Source organism: Lepidochelys kempii, chromosome 2 (assembly GCF_965140285.1).
Source record: "Lepidochelys kempii isolate rLepKem1 chromosome 2, rLepKem1.hap1, whole genome shotgun sequence".
NCBI lineage: Eukaryota > Metazoa > Chordata > Testudines > Cheloniidae > Lepidochelys > Lepidochelys kempii.
The window spans coordinates 104,099,016-104,116,660 of NC_136381.1; the positions used below are offsets into that span (position 1 = coordinate 104,099,016).

Genomic DNA, 17,645 nt, shown 5'->3' on the forward strand with positions numbered 1-17,645 from the left:
CTTGGCTGTGAGTGAAAGTTTAATGTTTCTTGTACTAAAAAACCCTCATCAAATATATTTTATATAATTACTTGAGTAACAAAGATGTGCAAAAGATGGAAAATTCAGAAAAAGGCAATAAAGCCCACTAGATATTTGATTTTTGGGGGAGAGGGTAAATCCATTTTTTCACAGAATCCTGGAAACAGACAAGTATGAAAACAAAAGTGCATCTCAACAAAAATTATACTACGGATTGATTCTTGATGTAGGGATTCAAATTCTGGGAAAGTTTGAAATTAATCTATTCTGTAATAAAAGGGTCTGAATAAATTAAAAATTACAATTTTTGAAAATTTAAGGAAACTAGTTTCAGCTTCTTTTCTCTTGCAATTTACTTTTGTTTTAAACAGTTCAGCATTTCAGGAGAGGTAGATCTAAAATAAATCTTAAAATAAGAACAGCCAAGTTGTTTGTACTCATTACTATTCTTTTTCTGCCACAGAAAGTGATGAACAAAATAATCATAATCACAAGCGAACTTGTAAAAATTTTGATAGACAGGAGAGAAGGTGGTTTTAATAAAAGATGCCTATCTGCTGGAGTGCCAAGCTTTCTCAGTGGCCTACTTCCAAAGTGGGCAGAAGGGGACCTCCTTTCCTGCAAACAATAGTCCATCTGTAGTCTCTGGGCTTCTCCCATTGTACTTTAGGAAGTGTGGAGGATGGGGGCACCTGTACCATAGTAGATGCACCAAAGCGGAGGTCTTCCTCTCCTCTTTCTTAAGGAGCCTGCTGTACAGGGAGCTTTCTATGCATGGTGCATAAAGTTTCCAACACCAGACTTCTAGGGCTCCTTTTTAATGAATAGAATTTCCACACACTACTTAAAAAAAAAAAAAAAAAAAAGTGAAATTTCCCAAAAACATTCTGGTAACCTTAACTCTGACTGACGAGAGAGGCATATAAACTCTTTCAAATATGTGTGTCGTTAATATAGGTGGTGAGGAGTTCTCAATCTAGGAGTCCTAACTCCTGCGGGGGAAGGGTTGCTACCACCTCCCTTTTCTTTTTTTTGGGCAGGGGAGGATCCTGAAACTTTTTTCTAATGTATGTGTTTTTAAAAAATATCAATTTCATTTTAAAGACTTTTTTGAAAGAACTATTAGCCTCTTATAGGTTTTATGAATTGACCTCCATTGAATAACCCATGTATTTAACTTTTTACATATAAAGGTAGAAGTTACTTGCAAAACCTGAAACTGAAAACAAATATTTTATGCCACACTTTGAGCTCAGTTGTAAATTCAGAATGACACTGTTGTCTTCCAGAAAGTTACCTCAGATATAGACTAGCAACTAGTGTGATGGCTTGGAATATGCTGGGGAGTATAGGCTACATAGTTACTTGTGTGTGTTGTATAATATTTGTGTTGTCTAATATTTACATGAAAAATAAGTTAGCTAATATTTCTATTAAACCAAGTGAGCTCACATATAATATTATTTTTCTTCAAAGGAATTAATATCAGTTTTTTAGCTACGATGTTGATTTTATTCATTCAGGTATTCTAAACTCTGTTCTAATAACTTACACCTTGGGCCTGATTTTCATCATTCTAGTTTCACACCTATGTAATATTATTATCAGGGCTCTTATGTGTGTCCCTGACTTACTTATCCCCTGATATTTGGAGGGAAAAGTCATCTTTTCAGAATATCCTTTAACATACTTGCTCCTTGCTCTTACTTTTAAGAGACCAGATTAAGTATATGAAGATACATGTGTCTGATGAATTTTAAAAAAGTTTTGAATCATTGAATAGTGTGAAAATGAAGCTCAAGAGGAAGTTAACTATGTATAAAATATCTGTGTAAATATAACATTGCCAAAAAACCCAAACCTTGGCCCAAAATTTTGCAATTTAGATTTCCAAACTTAGGCATGTAAATGTGTATTTACAAATCTAGATAAAAGTGGCCTGATTTTCAGAGTATCCTCAATTTTCAGTGGGTTTAATGGGAAACTCTAAAAATCAGAGCATTTTTATTTAAGTGCCTAATTTTACACACTAAGTTTGAAAATTTGGAGCTGATTTAATTAGATTAAATTGAAAAATGAACGTTTGACCCTGTGATTACATTAAATTATACTGAATGTTGTGGTTTCCAATGTCACTAGATGGCTCAGGTGATTGAATAATTATTCAAAATTGATGGGTGGTCTTGTGAATTATTCAAAATTGATGGGTGGGCTCAGGTGATTGAATAATTATTCAAAATTGATAGCTTACAATAGAGGAGAGCTTGTCATTAAGAAAGCAAAAGACCTGTATAGACATCAAAGTTTTAGAAGCCATTAATCTTTTCAGTATCTTAGTATGCTCTGTGTACATTTTTATCAATTGTTCTTGTGTGTAACAGCTACATTACATTAAAGCAGTTAAAGAATGTTGCGTACCAGTGCACAGCACCTGCTCACTAATGTCTTGAAGAGTTTGATAGAGTTCCTCTGAGTAGTGTTTCAAATATGAAAATAAAATAAAAATATTGTCCATTGGTCTAGCAGCATTGTAGTATAACTATATGACTATGAGTAATCCAGTAAAGAAACAGAGCTGTTTAACTTGTACTGTATTACCAAATGAGGACTTTCTAAAAGACAGCAGATAGCATCAATCTTGAGCACCCTCTGCTGACCAAACTGTGATATGGCAACCCTTTAGGAAATTGCTTGCTTATCTTTTAAGCTTTGAGGTAGACAGTGTACTGTGGAAAAATATTGAAATGCATTACTAATGTTAAAAATGTTACGAATCATGCAACCAAAGTCATCAACCACCAAAACTTGGTTTCTAAAAGTGATAATTGTAGACTCAGGAATGTCTTGGGATAAAGCGGATAAGTTTTTTTTCAAGTTGTGTAGAGTGCTAGAAATAATGGGAAAACGAATAAAATTAAGATTCATAATCCATTTTATGATCAGCATGAGTTACCTTTCTTTTGGTTAAATTCATCTTGGTTTGTTTTTTCTTTGTGAAAGCTACAGTTTACTTGAACATAGAGTAAGCAGTACTCTGTTATGATAAAGCATATCACATATTTGAAAGAGAAGAAATATTTTTTTAAAAGTCATGAAAACTATGGCTGGTATTTTGAAACTTGGGTGCCTTAGTTTAGGCACCTAAATCCCTTATGTAGGCATCTAAATAAAAGGCACAGGGAACTCCTATTGGGGTCAATATGACTAGCGAATGTTGAGCATCTCTGAAATTCAAGCCACATTTATTTAAATTATTAAGGTACCTGACTTTAAGACTGTATGACAACAAAAAATTGGTTATACTTATTTGAGGTAGGTAGAGAGGGGAGGAAATGTATAAGCTTGAATTTTAGATTCCTGAGCAAAATTATAGATATTACCTGTTACCAAACTAGAAATGCATTTTTTAAAGAGATGATTGTATCATTAGTTACTTCAAACTTGGGTATCATGCAGATTCCAAAAATAGCTCTTTAACATAGAAAATAACTAGAAATTGACAACTAATGTGTGGCCTAATTCTTAAAATGTATTGATTGTCCTTTGTGGAACAAACATGTCTGTTTTTAGGAATCTATCATTAACCTCTCTTGTTCTGTATAGCGATAGAAAAATTAATCATGCAAAACATTTTGTAACAAAATAAAGGCATGTAGTTCACTATATACAAATTTTCTAGTAGATAACACATAATATTTTAAGACACTATTACAAATCTACAAACCAGTTTAGCGTACCTATTAAATTCAGGTTTTTAAGCACTTGATTTATTATTCAAAATAGCACAAAGCAGTTCAGCACATTTTGAGATAATAGCTGGCACTATGAAATTGTTGTGTGAAAGACAATGTAAAGGATACATACATTTTTGTAAGACAATTCACACAAAATACACTTGAGGATCCATATTGGTGTTTTCTGGAACTTTTGTTATAAACATATATTCTAGTAAAATTTATTATTATTATTATAAAGACTAGTACAGCGTTCACCAATTTTTAGGTAGTTTGCCAATAAAGAAAAAAAGACAAATGATCCTAAAAGTACAGGACTTGTCATAACTTTGGCAACACTTTGGGAAATGTTCCCCTGCCTAGTCATTGCTGCCTCTTATGATTAAACAAAGGACTGTGATATATTTAAAAACTGACAAAACAGGGACACTGGCTGATAGAAACTTTCTTCAATAAATGATCATTTTAGGTATTTCAAATATTTTGTTTTTGTTTTTAATGTGTGTGTTTTCTCTTGATTTTGTATGTACTAATTAAAAGGATAAGGAAGGTATTGGTGCAGAACACAGCATATTATGTACACCATTTCACGCTATTTGGTATTAATTGGGCACAGTAAGATGAATTAAGGGAAAATGTGTAAATATAAGTTCCTTTCTTCTTGTTGGCTTGAGTCAATCTTAAATTTCGAATTTTTTTTCTTTGATCAGTTACCTAGTGTGTCCCCTTTTTTAACAAAGAAATGCACAATGTGAGAACTGAATCACAAGAGTTCCTTTGAAGTTATTACAGTTAATAACAAAAGTACATTTTTATAGACTTTGAAATCTGAATTTGTAAATACAGATTTAGTAACAAATATTACAATTTCAAATGGGATTGTAACATTCTGGTTTGTCATTTTATTTAGGGAGCCTTTCAAGCATGAGTTATTGAACCAATACATTCTAATGGTAAAAAAAAATGATGTTTATTTAACAGATGACTGGCATGATAAACCATAGTGCTTCAGATGTGCGGCTGACGTGCACTAAGAACATACAATGTGTGTGTGTGTGTGTGTGTGTGTGTGTGTGTGTGTGTGAGAGAGAGAGAGAGAATGAATAACTGACACCAGCTATTTTCGAAATGAGAAACTTGTTTCTGTTTAACCAAGAATGTAAAGAAAGTGGCTGAGAAATGTGGATTTGGAAAATTGTGTATGAGCAAGCATACAATGAAGTGCCTGAAATTACTCAATTTTTATTTATCTGCCCTTCTTGGTATTCCTGCTACTTCAAACTAGAGATGTAATTTCTTTTAAGTTTGGAAAGAAAGAAAAATATCAATAGATATTATTTCTTGAATAAAACTTAATGTGCGGGTCAGAGTCTGTTTTCGTAGTCAGGACATTTTCAGCTATTGAAATGCAAATGAGGGCCAAATCTGTTCCTACTATACATACTATGCAACTCCATTGCAGTCAATAGGATGTTAATGCAGAATCTGACTGATGACTGCAATATAATTACTTTTGAAATAAACTTTACATAACTTTACATATCTCAAAAATGTACCCTTTAAAAAAAAAGTTGTATATGTGAGGAACTACACAGGATCCTTTTGTGTATTTAGTCACATTGGAAGAATTATTCTGTAAGTAGTGTCACAGCTGAGAAAACTAATGTTTTCATAAGATTAAACCTTACAGGACTGTTATGTCAAACAGCTTTGTTTTTTATGTTTTGTTTAATCAAAGTTTTTGTCACTTGCAACCTTTCTCACAAAAATTAAAGTAAGTCGATTTTGTTGATGCTTTGTGTGACTTGGGCCTTCTTGCTTTCTGATGTACCATTGTAACATTGCATTGTGAATATTAGACCATTTACTCATTCATTGACTCAAATATAAAATAAAAAACTAGACTGATGGATTGGGGTTTTTTTTTGCTTTGTTTAAGCAGGAAAATATCATATTTATCCTTTTTTGTTTGTATAAGCCATTATTTTACTGAGAACCATTATCTATTTAAAACTTGGTACATAAATTAAAGAGGAGCTAAATGGATTTGTGATTGTTGCCATTAGTAGCATTTTAGATTATACAAGCAATTATTGTGTTCATTATCCTAGAGCAGCCCCTTTACAAAACTATTGTGGCTGTCTTAGACATTATGTACAAATTTTCCCTTGGAGATTAAAATTTCCAGTGGCGTATTTAATTTTGTTATCACAGTTGTTTCAAACAGGACAAATATTAAGACAAGCAGAAGAAATTTGTTTTACAAATATAGGAAATTGTAATAAATGTTGAAAATTACTCCGTATACTTAATTCACCTTTATCTTATGTAGCCATAATTACTTATTCTGGTTATGGATATTTTAGGTGCAGAACAGGTTCTTATGACCATGAAAAGCTTCATTCTTTCATTGGTAAAATATGTTAGAAGTCTCTCGATAAAAGCACAATTGGTGAGGTATATATTGAAATATGATCTTCCCGAATTCACCTACACTACAGTATATTTAACAAGAAATGGGTTAATCAGTTTTTTCTTCAAAATGTGTGACAGACTTTGTTTTAACTACCTGGATAAAATACATAATAGTTTGATTGCAGAAACTACTGTACGTGTAACATTATACTATAAAGCTATTTACATTAGGGTGTGTTTCATATATATGTAATTCCAGGAGAGAATTTTTGAGGAATGTAGTATGCAGTTTAAATAATTCATTTTTTTCCTTGTATATCCTCCTCTTTTGAATGGTTATCACATGTAAAGTTGACTTCGCTGTGGATAGCAAATAGAAATGTTAAGATTGTCTAATGACAGTAATGTAATGTGCAGACTAGTGGGGAGAGGAGAAGTTATCTTGTATAACAATTAATCTCTGTACCTGAAAGAAGACTTTTTTTTTACTGTGTACTTGCAAAAAATATTTTACCTCAAAGTTTTCTTTTTGGTTTAAACACTGTTCCAACAACATAGTAGTTGGATTTCAAACTCTTATGTTCACATCTGTCTTTATCAATTAGAAAGGTATTAATGCTTTGAATTAGCTACATATCAATGTGCAGTGGACTACATTTAATGTTTCTGTCCTATGAGTGGCAGTTTTTCAAAAGAAACTTTGTATTCATTTCTGTTAGTTTTTGTCTTGGCTTTTACAGTCTTTCACTGCTATGATGCAGGAAAAAAAGTGAGGTAGTGGTTATGCATATTGCAAGACAGTGATTCTTTATTTTATTACAAAAAAAGACCAACTCTAGAAGGCCAGATTAAATCATTCCTTTCACTTTTTAATGGGATTTGGATGAATAGAGTAAAATATGCACTTTGCATTCATTGATAGCATCTTTAGGTTGAGGTAATTGAGTCTTTTTTCCCTGACTGAATGAATAATGACTTCATCTGATCCTCAGCGAGGCCTGAAACTTAGACCGCCTTTGTCAACGCAAAAAGATCTGGGCTTTGAAACATGCTCTACTTCCCTGGCTTAATTTTTCTTCATTTTAATCCAAAAACCTATTTTTCTCAATAATTCAAGCATAAACTATGTAGTAGTTGAAGCAGCGGAAATTGCAAGATATTTGTCCTCGTTGTGCTGCTTTTTAAATGCAGCTGATAAATCAGCCGCTGTGGTCTTCAGCTGCCTAGTTCTCAAGGGAAGGGACACCCCATGCTCAGGCAAGAATGCTGCAATTTTTCATAACTATTTAAAAAATAGTTCCTATACAGATTGTTTATCTAGGAAAGTGTTATGTTTTACTGTCCTTGCTGGCAGGGTCTAAAGAGAAAAGGGCCTCTGCGATGGGGCTTAGGCATGTCTTGCTGACATAATTTTCCCATATAGTTTACTGACTAAAAGATAGGTTTCAGAGGAACAGCCGTGTTAGTCTGTATTCGCAAAAAGAAAAGGAGTACTTGTGGCACCTTAGAGACTAACCAATTTATTTGAGCATGAGCTTTCGTGAGCTACAGCTCACTTCATCTGATGAAGTGAGCTGTAGCTCACGAAAGCTCATGCTCAAATAAATTGGTTAGTCTCTAAGGTGCCACAAGTACTCCTTTTCTTTTTGACTAAAAGATGATCCAAAAAAGTGGATCTGAAATAGTTAGCATACAATATACATTATTGGAATAGTGGGAGTCTTAGTTACACAGTTTTTAAAATATCTTTTCATTAGAAACATAGGAGCTGATGGGAGATCTACTGGCATGACACATTATTTAGGATAATGCTTATCAGAGAGATTGAATGTATTTTCTTTTTTACTTGTGGAAAGCATGGTCTATTTTGCAATTTTAAATCACAATCAGTAGACATTCCATTTGAAATTGATTTTATTATTTATCCCAATACTTATGAAAAGCTTCTTTAGTAATAAGATGAATTTGATATAATAAATAACTGTTATTAAAAAAAAGTCAGGGAAAAATTGATGAAATAAGGTCAGATTTCCAAAATGGTATTTCTTTTAAAGTAGTACTGTATGCTTACAAATTACGGGTAGTGTTAATATCTCTCATATTTTTTGTGTTACTTCATATCTGACTTATGATTCTCAATTCTACCAAGTCTGGCGGTTTTACACCAGCAAATGGACAGTAACACTACAAAAAAATCATGTAGATTCAATAATTTTATTCAAAAGAAATTCTGGTCTGAATATGTGATAGAAGGAAATAATTCCCCCACCCACCCCAAAAGGTGGTGGTTTCCATGTCCGATATAAGGTAACTCAAAAGATATTTGTGGAACAGTTCACTCTGTGATTGTTGGAAATATTATTGGCCTGTAAACAGAAAACTTTCATCTCATGTAAATGTGGGAAAATATTCAGATTTGGTTATTCAAATTCAGTTGAACATAATAAAAACAGATTTCAAATAAGTATTGGCCTTCTAGTTTCTAATTGAATAATTGCATAAGGTGTCACTATGTGAATGATTTATGGTTAACTTGTATTTACTGATTTAAATTGTTTCCTTTAGGTTGGTTTACTGGACCTTGAACTGAATCAACTGACCAAAGCCCTGTTTTTGGCTCTAGTTGCCCTTTCAATTGTTATGGTAACCTTGCAAGGATTTGTAGGCCCATGGTACCGCAACCTTTTTCGGTTCCTCCTCCTGTTTTCCTATATCATCCCTATCAGGTATGTATAAGAACAAGAGAGAAACACAGATGTCTAATTTCACTGATTGAGGCTTTCTTGAAATTTATACTCAGTTCTCATTGCAAAGGAAATTGATCTTATCAGGAAGCTGAAGGAGAAGGTGCCAACAAATCTGCTGATTCTTGAAGGATCAATCTACAGAAAACAATACTGTTGTATGTTTTTGTATAATGTTCATCTTGCAGGAGTAATCAGGATATCTAATCCTTTTACTAGTATAAATGTATTAATAAGGATCCAATCTTGGTATATCAGAGGATATAGTTTTAGAAAATGTGTATCCGAATGAACTATTTCATTTATTTTGGCATTTGTAATTTCTAATGCCTTTGCAGTTATTTAAAGTGTTCTGGTCTTGCTAGTTAAAATATTGAATAAAACATAACTTTTTTTTCAGTACACTGATATATATTGAATATAGCTTAATAGCTGTATAATACAAATGCTCTTTTGCAAGAGCCTTTTTTAACTAGTGTTAGATACTGTACACAAATAGAAACTTTTCCTAAATTAATTAGTTCATTAAGCATGAGTACAGCATATTCAAACTGAGGTAAACTAGAATACGAACATAAATATTCGTAATCTTGTGTTCTACAGAATGTAAAGCTCACAACAAGAAGCTTTACGTAGCTAAGAATATTTTTTCCCTTTCTAATAAAGTTTGCTTTAGCGGAAATGAGAATGACTGCACCACAACTAAGGTGGGGCAGAGTTTGTCTGGGACTTACCTGGGAAGGACAGCTCTGATTTATGGGGAGGGGGGGAGTGGGGGGGGGAGTAGGTCAGAAACTGCTGTAAAAAAGGTGCTCGGTGGTCAGCTTTGCAGCAATGACTCACCCCCACCCCCAGGAATGTGAGGTCCAAAGGGCATAAAGGTATGAAACCTGGGTGGGGCAAGTCTCTTTGTTCCACACAGCGAGTAAGCACCCTCTGCAAGTCAAGGTAAAGCTAATCGTTGCCATTTAGATGTTAATTTGTTAATTTAAGAACCAATAATGGACTCGGTGCTATACAAGACACAAAAATAAATATAGTCACTACCCTGGGAACTTTCAGAAAAGTAGGTAAATCCAGGTTTTGGTATACCATAGTATTTTAAAGGGGAGCAAAGAATTTTCTATCCAGTATTGGAAGAGGATGAAGGGACTCTATGGGTATCCTACCTTTGTCCAAAAGCACCCCTCCCTGTCATGGATTTTGTAAGTTCACATATGTGCATGGTTGGAACAGAGTCAAATAGTCTCAATTGTGACCTGTTTTACACTCAGTTGGTAAATGTATCTATTAAAAAAAATCTGAAAATTCTTTAAAAAAAAAAAAGTACTTGAATATACTGTGCATGAAGATGGGGATTAAATATATCTGTCAAATGGAAAGGGGCACAGTTAGATAGGGAAATAGTATTTTTTAGATTTTTAAGAGAATATTGGAAGCAGTGGAAATTTGGGGTTTCTTTTAAGTAGTATATAACCTACATTTATTATTGACAGTTATTGTGCAATCAAAAATGTTTGTTCTCTGTGCGTATTGTGTGCCCTATTAACCCATCTACGTATATGAACAAATCCTTTAAACCAAGACTCTTGAACCTGTTGCAAAAGGCCAGAGCTGCTGCTGTTAAATTCATGATCTCTAATCAAGGAACTGAATTTACAGGAAACCAGGAAGGATCCTCAGTTTATCTTCAATACAGTTACAGTGTTGATCTTTCTCAGAATTAGCAAAGGCCCACAAAAAGTGTGGCCTTAAGCCAAACAAAAAAATTATCTCACCAATAAGCGCCTCAAATTTCGTGAGGTCCTGCACAGTTAAGCTATACATAGCAATTAAATAGAATTTCTGATAATTTCAGTGCAGTTAAGTACTGAAACCAGGAGATGCATAAGAGTATTAACCAGCAGGCTCTCTACCCATATCTGAGACTCTCCAAAAGTGCAGCAAGAGACTCATTTTGCTTACTAGCCCTTCATAGCTAAGTGCCAACTCCACTGCCACTGACCAGCACCTTCTGTTCCTAGTGTCAGACATAGACTACTTTAAGTGTTTCTGGTTTGCCTGTTAAGTTAGCATTTATGTCCCAAGAAGTTCTCCTCCTCTCTCTAGTTAAATTGTTGTTTGTTGTCTAATGGTTACAATTAAACTGACATTTTGCTGTAAATCTACATTTCTGGGACAAGAGGCGAGTGAAATCTTTCAACAATTTGGCAGCCAAGCATGATGATTTTCTGTCAGGCCCAAGTCCTGCTTTGTTTCTTTGCAGAGCACTGGCTGTGGTTTTTTTCCCCTCTTTTACTATGAGTGTTTTGAACTCTATATGAAAGTGCTGTATTGAAGAATTTGGGTGAGGGGGGCATCTTTCTATCAACGGATTGTATAAAAACTCCCTGTTACTTGTGTGGTGCCACTGTTTGGCATGTATTAATTTTCTGTTATTGAATATTAAAGGGTATTAACTACCCTATTGAGGCAAAAAGTGCCTGTATTTCTTAAAAAGTTGTGGGTGTAGGTTGTCATCTCTCTGTGAACATGCAAACTAAGAAAGGTTTGGAGAAGTTTATAGGGGGTTGTCTGCTGGGAAAAAGAGGGTGTTATTCCACAAGAGCCTTTGTTTTAACCCAAGGGTTATAAAAATATATAGAGGGTAGATATATCTTGTTACAGTGTTAAACTGAGGGGGTTGCTTGTTAACATACTGAATTCTTATGTACTAACCCTGTGCCCTCTTCTGTGAGCATGAGTGGTCCTGGATGAGGCTCAGCTAGAGAGGAGTACATACAGAGTATGCATACCCCTGATATAAGGCTTAACTTTGTAACAGCTCCATTGAGGGCAAGATCTGATCCCCTTCACTCCATAAAAGAGCAGCTTGTGTGCTGCAGTAGCACCCTAGAGTGTCTCTGTGGTAACTTGATTGCTTGCAGAGGAGCATTCTGTCACATCTGCACTCTTCCAGGACCACCTGTTATAACTGTATTTTCTCAGACCAGGAAGGAGGAACTGCGCCTTGCATGACCAGGTAGCAGATTTCATTTTCTCCATTTGCAATATACTGTCCTGGAATATAGCTTTGAATGCTATTTTGAATTATTTTTAACTACCTTCTTTGATTGTGTAATAGGATTAGTTCTATCAAGTACATGAGATAGTCTAACAAGAAATGCTATCAGGAACGATACATTACTGAGATCTGAAATGTGGCATATTGATATCTGAAGGAAGAACAGACAGAAATCTAGCAGAGAATAGACTTCTTTTCTCCAACATACACATCTACTCCCACACTGACTTTTTTTATCTTGAGTCAGCCTTGCATAAGGTCACCACCCACTCTCTCAACAAAATAAACAGCTCAGATCATACTGTTGTTCAAATGTCACTACACTTCTCTTCCTCTCCTCAGGATGTTAGACATGGAAGGTGAAGCTTGATCTATTCTCAAGCTTATACTTGAACTGTAAACCTCCTGGGATCATAATTCCAAGAACAAAGATAATGAAGAGGCAGGAGTTGTCTTCTCTCTCACTGTGAGATGCTTTAAAACAGTTATACGGAGGGAAATAATTGAGCTCTTCTCCATAGGTAAAGGAAATCAGCGGAAAAACCGGGCTGTTAGAAACAGAACATATTCATACTGGGAACTGTTCTGGTGTCTCTATTGGTGAATACACAGAGGGAGTTCAGCAAAACTTTAAATGGAAAAAAATATATTTGATTCATCTGGCCTAGAGTAGGTTTTTCCACTTCAGCAATTAAGCAGATTATCATCTTTGGCCATATATCTTTGGAAAAGGGCACATAGATAAAACATCAAGATGACTAGGTTAGAGGAGACAGGTCATTGACCAACATTGAAGGAGCCATCCAGTCTTTTCACTGACCCCTATTGATATACGGTGGTGGAACTCATCGGAGATGTCAGCATTTCACTATATCTTTAGGTTCCCTGCCATGTCAGAGGCAGGCAGAGGAGCATTAAAATATATTGTAGATTTCTGTGGCATCATTGTGAGCATTTGTTCTAAATAAAATCCTTGTTCATTCTTCCTCTTTTCGGAAGATCTTCTCAACACCTGTGTTCAAGTGTTTGTTGCCATTACTGAGGCCATTATCACTTAACTACATACAGAGAAAATTGGCATATAAGTGAGTCTCCACCACAGTATTATTGCTATTCAATAGTAATATCAAGATCATAGCTGAAGTTTTGGTCTCTCATACCAAGATCTTAAGTGAATGACATTCACTTAGGTTTTGAAAGTGTTAAAAGCCTTCTATTCAGCAGACTGTCTTTTGGATCATGTCCCTCCTGGCTAGTGAAGGGCAGGGGGCAAGAACTGGGTTGACTTTTGGTGAAGACCTTATCACTGCTACTTGAAACTGGAAGAAGTTGCTAAAGTAAACTTTAGGTGCTGCCTTTGCTGAAGAGACCGTCACTTCATGCTTACAACTTGACTGGCTGTTGTCCATTATCTGTTCTTCAAGTACTGGTTAAGTTTATAGAGAAGTTTTTGTGTTGAGTAAACTAAATACATCTGGATGCCTCAAATCTCTTTGATCCTTGTGATTCTGGGTTCAGACCAGGATGTAGCTCAGGTGGCTTTTGTCCCCTGACCAAGGCCTTTCATTCTTTTGATCCTGAAGTGGTGTTCACTAATATGTATACTCTAGTGGGAGTGGATAGGCCTGCTCTTGAGTGACTCTGTTCTTTTGTTGCTGGTTAGAGTACCTTATGCTGGCAGGACATTCCATGAAGGGCTCTTGACTTTGTAGCACTCTTGAACTCCTTGGTTCAAAATAGCTTGAGCCTGTCAGACTTCAGGGCACACTGCAAAGACCATCTATTTATTCTGGCTTTTGAGGTGGGAAAGCATGGTAAGGGTTGATATTTATTTTTGAACTGGGGGATGTTATTTAGGATAGATTTTATTTCTGGTTGGTTATTTTCATGTTTCGGGGTGAATGGATGATTCTGATTTTGTTTTGATATGATTTTATTTTTAGTGTGAACCTCTAGTATTATCTTGCTTATGCATAAAGATCATGGAGGTTTAATTCATTGAAGATAATGTGCAGCTAATTTTAAAGAGGACTAGCAGTTTTATCTATTTAGTCTAAATGAAAAAATTAAAATATTACTCTCATTATGTAGCACACATGGCATTTAGATGGGTTGAGTGATCCTCCCTCTTGTCAGTCCTCATCAAATTTTATTTGGAAGATTTTTAAATAGTTGTCAGGTTGGTATGTAAGATCAATTGCCAACATGCTAATGAATGGAGGCTTTCTACAGTCTTGTTCATTCTAGCCATTGAGTCATTGGCAGCCACCATTAGATATTTTGGAGAGGAAGACGACTTCTAGGTACCTAGTAATCAAATATACTGTCATTGAATTAGGATTGTTTTCTGATTTTTATTTCAAATTCTGCCAGTTCCTCTTTAAAACCTGCACTTCATGCTCTATGCCATCCTTCCTTGGTTGCTGGCAGTCCATGTGGTGTAGAGCTAGAAAGTTCCATTGGCAATCTGGAGCAGCTCCTGTCCTATTATGATTTCCCCAGTGGCAGCAGGTAGTACTGGTTGTTAGCTATACTACACAGTGTCTATAATGTGGCTTACAGCTGTGGCATTATTAAGTGGCCTTAAAAACATTAGCCCATAACAATAAACAACCTCTACAGATTCTGCTCAAGGGCTTCATGTCTTTCCTTTTCTTTCCTTTCCTTTCCTTTCCTTTCCTTTCCTTTCCTTTCCTTTCCTTTCCTTTCTGTTTGATGTTTCCTGAAACATAACCTGTTTCTCCAGCAGATATCTCCATGGTTCTGCAATGGCAAGAATGCAGCACTTGACTCCAGTTTAATTAATGTCCTGTTAAAGTGCATCAAAATTCTTTTGCAAGAAATTGGACATAACCATTGAAGATCCCATGGAACTAAGTAATCTTCAGCTACTTAGTCAGGAGGAAAATTTAACAGTGCCTGGGAACAGCTGTGGGAACATCTGCTTTATTTTTTATGTCATGTGACATTTTATTCATAGAATCATAGAATATCAGGGTTGGAAGGGACCCCAGAAGGTCATCTAGTCCAACCCCCTGCTCGAAGCAGGACCAATTCCCAGTTAAATCATCCCAGCCAGGGCTTTGTCAAGCCTGACCTTAAAAACCTCTAAGGAAGGAGATTCTACCACCTCCCTAGGTAACGCATTCCAGTGTTTCACCACCCTCTTAGTGAAAAAGTTTTTCCTAATATCCAATCTAAACCTCCCCCACTGCAACTTGAGACCATTACTCCTCGTTCTGTCATCTGCTACCATTGAGAACAGTCTAGAGCCATCCTCTTTGGAACCCCCTTTCAGGTAGTTGAAAGCAGCTATCAAATCCCCCCTCATTCTTCTCTTCTGCAGGCTAAACAATCCCAGCTCCCTCAGCCTCTCCTCATAACTCATGTGTTCCAGACCCCTAATCATTTTTGTTGCCCTTCGCTGGACTCTCTCCAATTTATCCACATCCTTCTTGAAGTGTGGGGCCCAAAACTGCACACAGTACTCCAGATGAGGCCTCACCAATGTCGAATAGAGGGGAACGATCACGTCCCTCGATCTGCTCGCTATGCCCCTACTTATACATCCCAAAATGCCATTGGCCTTCTTGGCAACAAGGGCACACTGCTGACTCTCTTGAAATTAAATAATCTGTCCTCGCAATCTCTCCTGATATGAAAGTCTCACCATGCATCCATTCATTGTCACCCATGTTTGAACACCCTCCTTTTTTTTTTTTTTTTTGTATCTTATTTGAGATAAGATGACCAGAACTGGAAAAAGTTTTCTAGGGGAGAGTATACCAATTAGTATATTATATGCAATTTTCAATATTTTCTGTCCCATTCTTTATAACTCACATCCTCACATTTTGTTTGAGTTCTAATGGCCATGGTACACTGAGATTAGGTTTTTCACAGAGCTGTCCACAATGATGTCTTTCTCTTGTCTGGGTACAGAGCCCAGCAATGTGTATGAGTAGCTTGCATTTTTCACTCCAATGTGCATAACTTTGGATTTACCAACATGGAATTTTATCTTCCAGTGTATTATCCAATCAAGAGGTTCCTTAGTCTTCTTTCGCCTAAATACTTTTGTCACCTGAAGACTTTGCCACCAAACTGCACACACCCTTTCGCAGACAATCATAACTATATCAAATAGCACAGATCCTAACACAGTCTTTAGCAAGCTGCAGTTTACCCTTTGTCACAATTAAATTGGACCTTATATTCCTACTGCTGCTTCACATTTATAGAACCATAGAATATCAGGGTTGGAAGGGACCTCAGGAGGTCATCTAGTCCAACCCCTTGCTCAAAGCAGGGCCGATCCCCAATTAAATCATCCCAGCCAGGGCTTTGTCAAGCCTGACCTTAAAAACTTCTAAGGAAGGAGATTCCACCACCTCCCTAGGTAACGCATTCCAGTGTTTCACCACCCTCCTAGTGAAAAAGTTTTTCCTAATATCCAACCTAAATCTCCCCCATTGCAACTTGAGACCATTACTCCTTGTTCTGTCATTTGCTACCACTGAGAACAGTCTAGAGCCATCCTCTTTGGAACCCCCTTTCAGGTAGTTGAAAGCAGCTATCAAATCCCCCCTCATTCTTCTCTTCCGTAGACTAAACATCCCTAGTTCCCTCAGCCTCTCCTCATAACTCATGTGTTCCAGTCCCCTAATCATTTTTGTTACCCTCCGCTGGACTCTTTCCAATTTTTCCACATCCTTCTTGTAGTGTGGGGCCCAAAACTGGACACAGTACTCCAGATGAGGCCTCACCAGTGTTGAATAGAGGGGAACGATCACGTCCCTCAATCTGCTGGCAATGCCCCTACTTATACATCCCAAAATGGCATTGGCCTTCTTGGCAACAAGGGCACACTGTTGACTCATATCCAGGTTCTCATCCACTGTAACCCGTAGGTCCTTTTCTGCAGAACTGCTGCCGAGCCATTCGGTCCCCAGTCTGTAGCGGTGCATTGGATTCTTCCGTCCTAAGTGCAGGACTCTGCACTTGTCCTTGTTGAACCTCATCAGATTTCTTTTGGCCCAATCCTCCAATTTGTCTAGGTCCCTCTGTATCCTATCCCTACCCTCCAGCATATTTACCTCTCCTCCCAGTTTAGTGTCATCTGCAAACTTGCTAAGGGTGCAATCCACACCATCCTCCAGATCATTTATGAAGATATTGAACAAAACCGGCCCCAGGACCGACCTTTGGGGCACTCCACTTGATACCAGCTGCCAACTAGACATGGAGCCGTTGATCACTACCCGTTGAGCCCAACAATCTAGCCAGCTTTCTATCCACCTTATAGTCCATTCATCCAGCCCATACTTCTTTAACTTGCTGGCAAGAATGCTGTGGGAGACCGTGTCAAAAGCTTTGCTAAAGTCAAGGAACAACACGTCCACCACTTTCCCTTCATCCACAGAGCCAGTTATCTCGTCATAGAAGGCAATTAGATTAGTCAGGCATGACTTGCCCTTGGTAAATCCATGCTGACTGTTCCTGATCACTTTCCTCTCCTCTAAGTGCTTCAGAATTGATTCCTTGAGGACCTGCTCCATGATTTTTCCAGGGACTGAGGTGAGGCTGACTGGCCTGTAGTTCCCAGGATCCTCCTCCTTCCCTTTTTGAACGATGGGTACTACATTGGCCTTTTTCCAGTCGTCTGGG

General features: G+C 36.7%; 1 protein-coding gene across 8 annotated transcripts in view; it reads left to right on the forward strand.

Annotated features, from left to right (window-relative positions):
* Positions 1-17,645, forward strand: part of ATP9B (ATPase phospholipid transporting 9B) — a 297,033-nt gene that overhangs the window by 204,870 nt on the left and 74,518 nt on the right. For all 8 annotated transcript variants that reach the window (XM_073331800.2, XM_073331798.2, XM_073331797.2 and 5 more), the window contains one exon: positions 8,736-8,896. In XM_073331800.2, coding sequence (XP_073187901.2) covers positions 8,736-8,896 — 161 coding nt within the window. The remainder of the gene's footprint in view (positions 1-8,735; positions 8,897-17,645) is intronic.